This window comes from Syngnathoides biaculeatus, chromosome 5 (genome assembly GCF_019802595.1).
Source record: "Syngnathoides biaculeatus isolate LvHL_M chromosome 5, ASM1980259v1, whole genome shotgun sequence".
NCBI classification, from domain to species: Eukaryota; Metazoa; Chordata; class Actinopteri; order Syngnathiformes; family Syngnathidae; genus Syngnathoides; species Syngnathoides biaculeatus.
In genome coordinates, this window is record NC_084644.1 from 23,597,057 (window position 1) to 23,607,364 (window position 10,308).

The following is a 10,308-nucleotide window of genomic DNA, read 5'->3' on the forward strand; positions in this document are numbered from 1 at the left end:
AAATCAGCAGTTGATCTAAAAGTGTATTATCGACAGATGTTACGCAGTGAGTAAAATATGAGCTACTGTTCACAAATGAAGTCCTATTCAAGGTTTTCATGACAATGAATTTGGGTTAGGAAAAACAGAACAAACAAAGGTGATGTCTTTCATACCCACATTAGTTTCATCTCTTACGGCACTGAATGATGGCGGGCTTTGGAGGTCAAGCAATAAACAGCCATTGGATGCATTGGCTGAAACCTCCACAATGATAATATGGCAATCGCATCTGACGGTTTCTGATCACATATCTATGAAGCAAAGCTCAAAGTAAATGATCTGTAGCTGTCAATCAAAAGCAGACAGAATACACCCACAAACATAAAAAAATTTGATTAATAGGAAATCTGAAACATATTTTGGTAACTACCAGAGATCATTACAATCAATGAATTGATAGAGAATAAGAACACATCAATTCAATGCAATATCTATGAGTATTATCTACATTACTCAAGTCCAGGAAATTCAAAAAAGATCGTATGCCACTGATCAAAGTCAAACAACAATCCTCCCAAAAAAAATAAATAAATAAAAAAAGTTAAAGTTTGCATACAAACAGCTGCGCCTCTGAAGGTCCACCCTCCCCATCAAGTGTTAAATTAAAATAGACTAAATCCTGTGTTATCTGGCTATTTCTAAAAACATATTCATTCGTAAGATGCATTCCTATGCCACAAAAAAATCGTGGGTGCTTGGTGGTTCTCAACACGCTTGGTTCTGCTTTTACCAAGCGGCCACGAAAAGCCTGCCGCTGTCCGGGAAGATGGAAAAGGAGACGTCTGGCTTGAGTTCCAGCCCGCTGGCTGTCATTCTAACGAAAACCAGCCTTGCCATTTAGCCAGCAGTATGTGGGGTGGAATGATGACTGCTGCATTACATGAGATAGATCTTCCCCTAAAATACACCAATATTAACACAGCAAGAAATGAAAATTTGTCTGAAATTGTGGATCTTTGGGTATTTTGGCAACAACGAGCCACAAACATGTTGTTAAGACCTACGACGTCTTCTGCAATGCTAACATTTTCTTATCACGTATGTTTTATGTTGCCTGAGTCAATTCTGAAAAGAGGAAATATTTCTGCATAATCAACATCCACTCAAGTATGTTTTTGCTCTTGCTTCCAAAAAACGTTTTCCGCGCAGCTGTCGCGGCAACGTTCCAGGAACTTGGATGGGAAAGTAATGTGAAAAGAATGCAATTTACAGTTGGAGATATCACTTTTACAAATCCCGTAAAACGTGTTACAAAATAAAATTCATGAGTAAATGAGTGCTTTCGGTCCTGGACAAACTAGCTCACGCTGTCTTTGGAAGAATATAAACAGCAAAGTGCCTTCACCACAGCATGTCTGAGAATATTGAGTTTACTCTTCCTGTCGAGTGGATCAAAGAGAGCTCAAATTAGCTTACACTGTAAGTTAAAATTTACCCAATAAATTTAGGGTAACAATTTGCAGCCACTTAATTGGGTACATTTAAACCACAAACTTGGGGTGGAGAATACCATAATTCAATAGCAAAAACAATACTTACACATCTCAGATAAAGTTTACCAGACATTTCTGATTACAGAAAGTATACTCTGTGTTTTCTCATTATATTTGATAGAATGCAGGTCTGCCTATTTTGGCACCAGCGAGTCTTCCAAAGCAAGTCGATGCCAGTTGACTTCTAGAAAGCGCCAAAAAGCCAGTCACTGAGATGTTACACATATAGTTGGCTGTCTTTCCCTAAAAGCTATTTTAGTCACTGAATTAACATCCGTCCACTTTCTGAGCCGCTTATCCTCACAAGGGGCGCGGGAGCGCCAGAGCCTATCCCAGCTGTCAACGGGCAGGAGGCAAGGTACACCCTGAACTGGTTGCCAGTCAACTGCGAGACAAATAGCTGCAGTCACAATCACACCTAGGGGCAATTTAGAGTGTCTAATTAATGTTGCATATATTTGTGAGGTGGGAGGAAACCGGAGTCCCCGGCGAAAACCCACCCAGGCTTGGGGAGAACATGCAAACTCCACACAGGTGAGTCCGAGAATGAACCCAGGTCCTCAGAACTGTGAGGCCAACACTTTACAGCTGACCCACCATGCCGCTTGAACTAACATTCACTACTTTGAAAATGTCACAGACAAAAGATCTAGTTTTGACGAAAATATTCGTCGCCACACATTTGAACTTCAAAAAGTCAAGAGGCGAAACATACGTAAAGAAGTCAGTAAAGGTGTCAAGCCTCGCAAAGGTAATCAATGTGTTACTTGAAATAAACTGTGTCTAATCAGTTAAATTGAAAGCACTGTACATGATATAAATACTGCACGAAGTCTTAAAGCGGCACACGAACTAGAACTTTCGTCTTGACAAAACTGCAAATGAAGATTTTTTTTCCCCTGCAATTATTAAAGCAGACCATATATGGAACCCTACCCTAAAGACATTTTCTTTCCTCATACAACTGCAATGACTCACTCATCTACAATGACCCTTTAATCCCAGCAAGTGACCTGAATAACAAATAAAATAATGTCAAAATTATAATCCAACCATCCACTATCTGAACCGCTTATCCTCACTGCACTGGAGGCTATCCAAGCTATCTTTGGGTAGGAGGCTGGGTACACCCTGAACTGGTTGTCAGCCAATCACAGCAAAATCATAATTATAACAAATTACCATTAGCGTTATGAATTACAGGTCAAACCACTGATTATGACAACTGGAAGCAATTAATGTGTTATTTACTAATAGTTTAAATAATCTCATATAACATATAAATATATTCTGGCAATAAAAAAGGATTAAAAAAAAGAAATACATACAAAATGCATGTGAAATGTTTTCTTTTATTTTTGAAAGCAAAATAAAATGTTTTGCAGGCCTGCGGTTTGAACATCTCAAGTGCCTGCTCGTAGCTTCTGGGAACAGACGCAGAGAGGGAATCGTGCAGCCTTACAAGAATCATCAGTCAATAAACACTGTGATGTTTCACAGAGGAAGTACCTCATATAAAGCTAAAAGGTACACATTGTCCATACTTTCTACATTGTATTTTCCTTCTTGTGTCAGTGTGTAACCTTAAAATTCCTTGCGTGATAAGGAACACACACAACCACAGACAAGATATCATCCAAGTTGCCCCTGTTAATTATTGACAAACTTTAGAGAATAAAACTGAGCATCAGTTCAAACCTGGAGTTCAATGACACGTGTACAGCAATTTTTCTTTTGATAAGAGTTAATCTTCAACTTTTTGTACTTATCAAGCTAATGAGGTGTGGGCGAACTTCCGCAATATAAGATGAGATTCGCTCCAGCCTTGCCGTGGCCAAGAACAGCTGGTGTGATTGGAAGGATGGTTTGATGAATGGTGAAATTTGACTTTCAAAATAAAGCTTTCATTTGAGAGGATAGCGATTCATAACAAACGAGAAGAAAACATTTCTTATGAAAATGTAATTAAACCTGGTTACTTGAACAAAATGTTATTGCGACATACATTGGTAAGTTGTTTTTTGGGTTTTATTCGTGACATTCCGCATTTCGCTGACGCAACCAGCGGGGGTCGATGTGGCATTAATTTCGGTTGACAGCAGAAGGGGACATTGTCCAACATGGCGGCTCGCTGAGATGAATGAAAACTGATTAACTGATCGCTTTTACTACTCATTCCAATATAAATGAGAATACTGTGCTTAGACTAGCAGGGACACATAAAACGTATTCTAAACCTTCCCCCAAAAATGGCTTGAGTTCCCCTTTAAAGAAGCCCCAAAACCGAACTCAATGGAACATCAAAGAGGACGTTTCCACCCAACAACTTGTGGACGGACAGTGACCTTTCTGTACAGGATCCTAATGTTTAATATTATGGCCTCAGGGTGGTGTGTGTCCCTCGCTATTCAAGGAGGCGGCACTCCGAATATAGAAAATGTGCAGATAGCCATTATCACGGCCATTATAAATGCATTTGAAAAATGTTTTTACTGCCATTAAGGGTTTTTGTGTTTGGTCCCAGTCATAAAAGGAATACAAATTTATGAAAAAAAAAGACAAACATTGGAGACAAATCAGTGTAAAGGTTCATCTGCAGGTGCCAAATATGCGGATGTCCAAGGTACAGTAAAAACTCGTTAAGAAAAGTGAGGTGCGTATAAGAGATCCATGTGGAAATACTAATGAATGGGGGTTGGGTGTAAAAGCTGACAATGACTTCAACTTACATTAATTGAGTAGATGAGGGCGGCGATTCCGAGGGGCAGGCAACAGCACAGCATGGTGAAGATGGAGTAGCACATGTAGTCATTGACGGGGGTCTCCAGCGGCGCCCTGGTCACCAGCACCGTGGGCTGGATGGTGACCATGCCGGCCTGGGGTGGGTATTGTTGACCCGCCGTGTATTGCTGCTGTCCGCCGTATGGTGGCGGATAAACTGACTCCTGCAAAGAATAGGTGTGTATATAATTCTACACAGTTTAATTCATCTGAATCAGAATCAGCTTTAATGGCCAAGTATGTAACAACACACAAGGAATATGTCTCCGGCAGTCGGTGCCGCCCTGGTACGACCTTCAGAACAAAGAACAAACAAACAAGAACAAAGCACGAGAGACATTCAGTTAATTGGAACAATTCCTTCTAAGAGTCACAGATGTGCAAGATGCAGCATCGTCGAGCATTTAGAGCAGTAAAGAGTGCGTCAACGCCCCACATTATGTTATGCTTGTACAGAGTGCCCGTACCCGTTTCTGGTTCACTGTTATACTCCAGTGCAATGACAATTGTGCAAAGGAACCAGTTTAAAGTGACGAATCATCCAATAGTATATATTACTAATACTGATACCGATTGGACCAGCAGGATGTGAAGGTGTGTCCCAACAACGGCGCATGGCAGAAAATCATAGGTTTGGTGATCAAGAGTTTAATCACCTAATTACAAGAGGGAAAAAACACTCTGAATGCCTGCTAGTTTTCATTTTCATTGACCGGTAGTGCCTACCCGACGGAAGGAGCTGGAAGATTTGGTGGTCAGGTTGTGGAGGGTCCAAAAAGATCGTGCCCCCTCTGGTCCTCGTTCGAGTGGCGTGCAAGTCTTCAAGGGTGGGTAGGGTGGTGCCGACAATCCCTTCGGTGGTTTTGATTGCCCGTCGGAGTTTGATCTTTTTTGGCAGCCCCAAACCAGACTGTGATGGAGGTACACAGTAGTGATTGGATGACCGCTGTGTAGAACTCTGTCCGCAGCTCTTGTGAAAGGCCATGATTCTCAGAAGCCGCAAGAAGTACATCTTTGCTGGGCTTTTTTTGAGGATGGAGTTGATGTTCGTCTCCTACTTCAGGACCTGTGAGAATATAATTTCCAAGAATTTGAAGGTCACAACGGTGGACACGAGAGTTGGAAAGCATAAGAGGCAGCTGTGGTGAAGGATGTCTTCTGAAGTCCACAATCATTTCTCTAGTTTTTCGAGTGTTCAACACCAGATTGTGTTGGCCACACCAAAGCTCCAGTCTCGCCGCTTCCTGACGGTACACAGACTCGTTGCCGTCTTTGATGAGGTCGATGACAATTGGTATCATCAGCGAACTTCAGGAGTTCGACAGTCAGGTGCCTTGAGGTGCAGTCGTTTGTGTAGGGTGAGAAGAGTAGAGGGGAGAGGACACAACCCTGGGGTGCCCCGTGCTATAGACTGTTTTTGACCACAGGACTACATCCAGGGCACGCGGCCATGTTGAATGGGTTCACTATACTGACGCGCCGTTCACTCTTGCTTTTGCGTAGACCGGAGTTACATAAATGTTCGTACAACTGTTAAAAGTGACGTATGATGGCTAAAAAGACTTTGGAAAGTTATCGGGGCTCATTAGATGTTGTTTCAAGAAACCATTACGCCAAGAAGTGTGCTTTGATCGACAATATCGACCCATATGCCTTGGCGAAACACAAATGGAACAAGAATTTCAAACTGTGAGCGTCGGTAACCTATCCAGACATTGTCAACTGTATCCTCTTATTGACAAGCGCTTAAACCGTGGACCAACTAAAGAATTACAAAGGGTCTGGAGGCCTACAACCAATTCATCAATGGCTCGGTTTGTGTTGCGGCGGTATCCATTCTAAGCAACCTGTGTCTCCACACTGCTAAAGTGGGACTGTCATCCCTATAAACATTCTAAAATAGATATTGTAATGAAAAATACATATAACAGGATTTACTTCGATGTCTACACGAAAAAAAAAAGTGAGTGGCGAGCACATCATCCATGCACAAAGTTGCGCAATTGAGTGTCCCTCGACATCCAAGTGGTCGCCATATTAGTCGCGTTCTCTGTCCTTGACGTCATCGTCACTTCCGCTGTTGAAAACGCGCAGTGCCTGCTACTGCGGAAGCCGAACAACAGAGATATTCGGATTTTTCCAACGCCCCTTCTGACACTGAAGCTCTTTCCGAAAAGGACAACACCACACAACCGAGTGAAGTTACCAGGGCAATATTACACTATTGTTTCGAGCCATATTCAGATGATATGCCATCACGGCCAAACCGCATCCCGTCCGATCCACTTCCGCGGTGGAGATGAGCCGGTGTGGCTTTCGGGGGGTGCTCACAGTCGAGCCGGTGCGCTTTATGCGCGCACGCGACTGAGTAACGCATTCTCTGCTGGGTTCTTCAGAGCTGCCTCCGTCACAAAGCCCGACGCGCAGCCTTCGCAGAAGACGTGACCGCTGAACGCGGCGCCTCAGCCGGTGTGGCTGCATTTCTGCGTCCATCGTGGCATATAAGGAGGAGGTGGTGCTTTTAGGAGTATATTCAAAGTCACCGCAGTATGCGATGAACACTATTGAGACATTGTTGGCTGGGCGACGCGCACATCGACACATTTCATACGCGGATCTTTTGTTGCGCTATGAGAGAGACCGATTACGTGGTCCGCCCAAACTATTATTTTTTTTTGGACCTGTATGCGCACATCAACACATTTCATACGCGGATCTTTTGCTACGTTATGAGAGAGACTGATTACATGGTCCGCCCCAAACTCTCATTTTTTTGTTGTTGCTGTATACACACCTACCTGTCAATTGGAACCCACGAAGCTCTCGTCCTCTGCACCCGTGCAATCCATTTTTCACAACGAACAGGGTCTATTTCAAACTTATGAAGGGTAATTCCATTCTCCCGAGTGTTCAAGCAATGTCCAGCAATGCAATGAGCCGGCATTTTGGCTAACACAAAGGAACAACGAGCTACCTTCCCGGAGGTAAAACTAATGGAAACAAACGAGTCCACGAGGGGGCGCCGCTGTCCTTTACGTCACTTCCTGCTTCTTCTTGAAAACAAATTCCTGATAGGATTTTCATGGTGGGAGTTAGAAAAAGCTGTATGTCAAAATCATGTTTTGTGGTGAAAAAACACATGGGACCATATTGGCTGTGGGTTTTTCATTAATAATATACCAAAAATCATCTGTTTGACGACACTTGACCTTAAGGTTGGTGTACCGCACAATGCAAATTAAATATGTAGGTTGAGGCTACTTCATTTCTGAGTGAATGCTGTCGAAAGTATTCATTTGCGTGGTTACAGTCAGCCTTGTATTAGATTATATTGATTATACCAACGAAAGAGGTGTAGATTATTATTTTCGATTTTGTTACCAAGAAGGAGAGAGAGAAGTTCGACTGGGACGAGTCCCAAGTGGAGCCTACACCTCTTTCTCCACTTCCACGGCTACATTTTTAACTCAACTCATGAAACAGCTAGCGGTGTGGCAACTCATTTTTGCAAACTTATTAAAATAAATCAGAAAATACAGATTTTGGAGACATGCATTGTATTATGTAGGCCCTTGGCCCTAAAGAATACTTCTCCTTCACAGAACTTAGTTATTGCTAAGTAGGTGACAAATTCTAAAAGGTATCCAATACTTATCAAGAGGAAAATGCTCTGAGCAAACTCCGACATAAGGGAAGGACTTGGCTGCTAGATCGGCTCTGCTGATACGAGACAGCCACAGTTGTCGCCGTTTGGCTGATAACTGCTCCGTTTTGTCGCACTGGTTCTTGATCACAGCTAGCAGTCGAAAGAAAGCCGCTTTACAACGCCCACTTTCGTTTGAGCAACCGATCACATAGCTGTGCACCCACATTCATACGCCTTCTTGAACTGATTCCTGTTTAGTTACGGTTTGTTTTCCTCAAATTCATCCAACCAAAATGGTAACCGCGTTCTAAACCGGAATGTGTGTGGCGTCAGTCGAAAACAGTCTGTTAGAACGCCTGGATGAGGTGGTGTCCCCCAGCTCCACCTGTTGTGTTCCGCTTGTGAGGAAGTTGTAGATCCACTTGGAGATGGCAGGCGAGACGCTGAGCTGGAGAAGTTTAGAGGAGAGCAGTTCGGGGATGGTGCTGTTGAACACAGAGGTAAAGTCCACAAACAGTATCCTATGATAGGTTCCCTCGCTGTTGAGATATTCAAGATGCAGTGCAGATAGGCATACTGCAATGGGTCCAGCTGGGGACCTGTGATGCTCTTGAGGTGGTCCAGCACAAGGCCTTCATGACCACGGATGTCAAGGCAACAGGCCTGTAGTCATTAAGACCTAAGTAAGACTTTTTATGGGATCGGGATGATGGTGGAGCGTATGAAGCAGGTTGGTATTTCACACAGTTCTTGTGACTGGTTGAAGATCTTTGTGAAGACAGGAGCCAAATGGTCTGTGCAGACTTTAAGGCAGGATGGGGACACAAGGTCTGGCCTGGTACTTTGTTGATCTTTTGTTGCATCTGCCTCATGTCGCTTTCTTCTTCTTCTTCTTCTTTTCCTTTCGGCTTGTCCCGTTAGGGGTCATGGATGTTAAATGGTGGAGTTGGAGATGTTGAAGTGCACGGTGGTGCGCCTTAGTGGGTGTGTGGAGTGAAAGTGTCCTTTTCAAATATGCAGTAAAAGCTGTTCAGTTCGTCGGCTAGCCCACTATCGTTGTTTACTGGGGATCATCACTTGTGATGAGCGAGTGATTGTAATCCGTGCCAGACTAATTTGGAGTCATCAGGGCCAAGATGTTTTTCCAGTTTAGCTGCATAATCCCTCTTTGCAATGTTAATTTAGTAAGTCAGATGTTTTTTTGTTGGTACACAAAACCTTTCTGTAAGGTTTCTCCTCACAGAAACTGACATACTAACAATATCCGGAAATATATCTAGGCTGCTCAAAGAATTTTCAAAGAAACCCCAGTCTATGCAATCAAAGCAGCTTTGAAGTTCAAATTTTGCCTTGTTGGTCCACTTTTTAACTGATTTTACCAAGGGCTTCGCGCACTGAAGTGCTTGCCTGTATGTAAGTATTAAGTAGAGTAAGCAGTGATCAGCACAGCCGAGGTGAGCACGGGGAATTGCACGATATGCTTGTTTAACTGAAGTATTGCAGTGGTCTAGAGTTTTATTTTTCCTCGTGGGACATTTTACGTACTGCTTATATTTAGGGAGTTTGTTAGCTGTGTTAAAATCTCATTGGGTCGTGAGGCGTGATTCTGGGTGTTTTTTCTCAATCTGGTTTACCAGATCGACAGCTTCTGCTCCACGAAAAGAGTCAGCGAATTGGCGGGAGTTGTCGAAAAAAGTCAGGAGAAGACTCTGTGATGGTTGGGAAGTATATGTGCCTTTCCTTGTTGCATTATAATATTCAAGCATATTAAGCAAAGCAAAATAGCAAATATGAGATAAATTTTATGGACAATTAATCCAACAGAAGGCTAGGGGAAATAATTAGTGTTTAATATGACTTTTTTTTCCCAGGAAAATTCTCATCTGTTTTAGTTCCAACACTCGGTCGAGGAAAATGTGGAATAACTTTTAGCAGTAGGAGCATTAATCGATTTGTTAACGTCTACTCAAAAATAGAAAAAGAACAACTTGTACAATATAAACAAATACATACACGTTTGGAAAAAAAAATTTATCAAAAATGTTTACCTGGGCACGAGAATAAAAACCCGGTCCCGGCTGGGGGTATCCCGGCCCAGGCTGGGGGTAACCCAGGTTTTGATTGTCCTGGTAGGGTGGCGGAGGCGCCTGGGCCATGGAGGACTTCTCATCTGGCCATTCCTTTGGAGGAGCGCTTGGGTCCATACCGGTCAGCTTTCTTAATGGGAAAGACGAAAAAAAAGGGGCTTCTAACGATTAGACCCAGGCCAATATCCTTTGAATAGATTTGTTTGTATGTTAACCGAAGTTTGACCTGATGGTATTTGGAGGGATGACAAAATGAGAA

The 10,308-nt window shown here is 42.9% G+C and overlaps 1 protein-coding gene across 2 annotated transcripts in view; it reads right to left on the minus strand.

Annotated features, from left to right (window-relative positions):
* Nucleotides 1-10,166, minus strand: part of LOC133500457 (proline-rich transmembrane protein 1-like) — a 30,971-nt gene extending 20,805 nt beyond the window's left edge. For both annotated transcript variants that reach the window (XM_061819136.1, XM_061819135.1), the window contains exons 1-2: nt 10,011-10,166; nt 4,265-4,480 (exon numbers count right to left, since the gene is read on the minus strand). In XM_061819136.1, coding sequence (XP_061675120.1) covers nt 4,265-4,480; nt 10,011-10,166 — 372 coding nt within the window. The remainder of the gene's footprint in view (nt 1-4,264; nt 4,481-10,010) is intronic.
* Nucleotides 10,167-10,308: the final 142 nt, after the last annotated feature.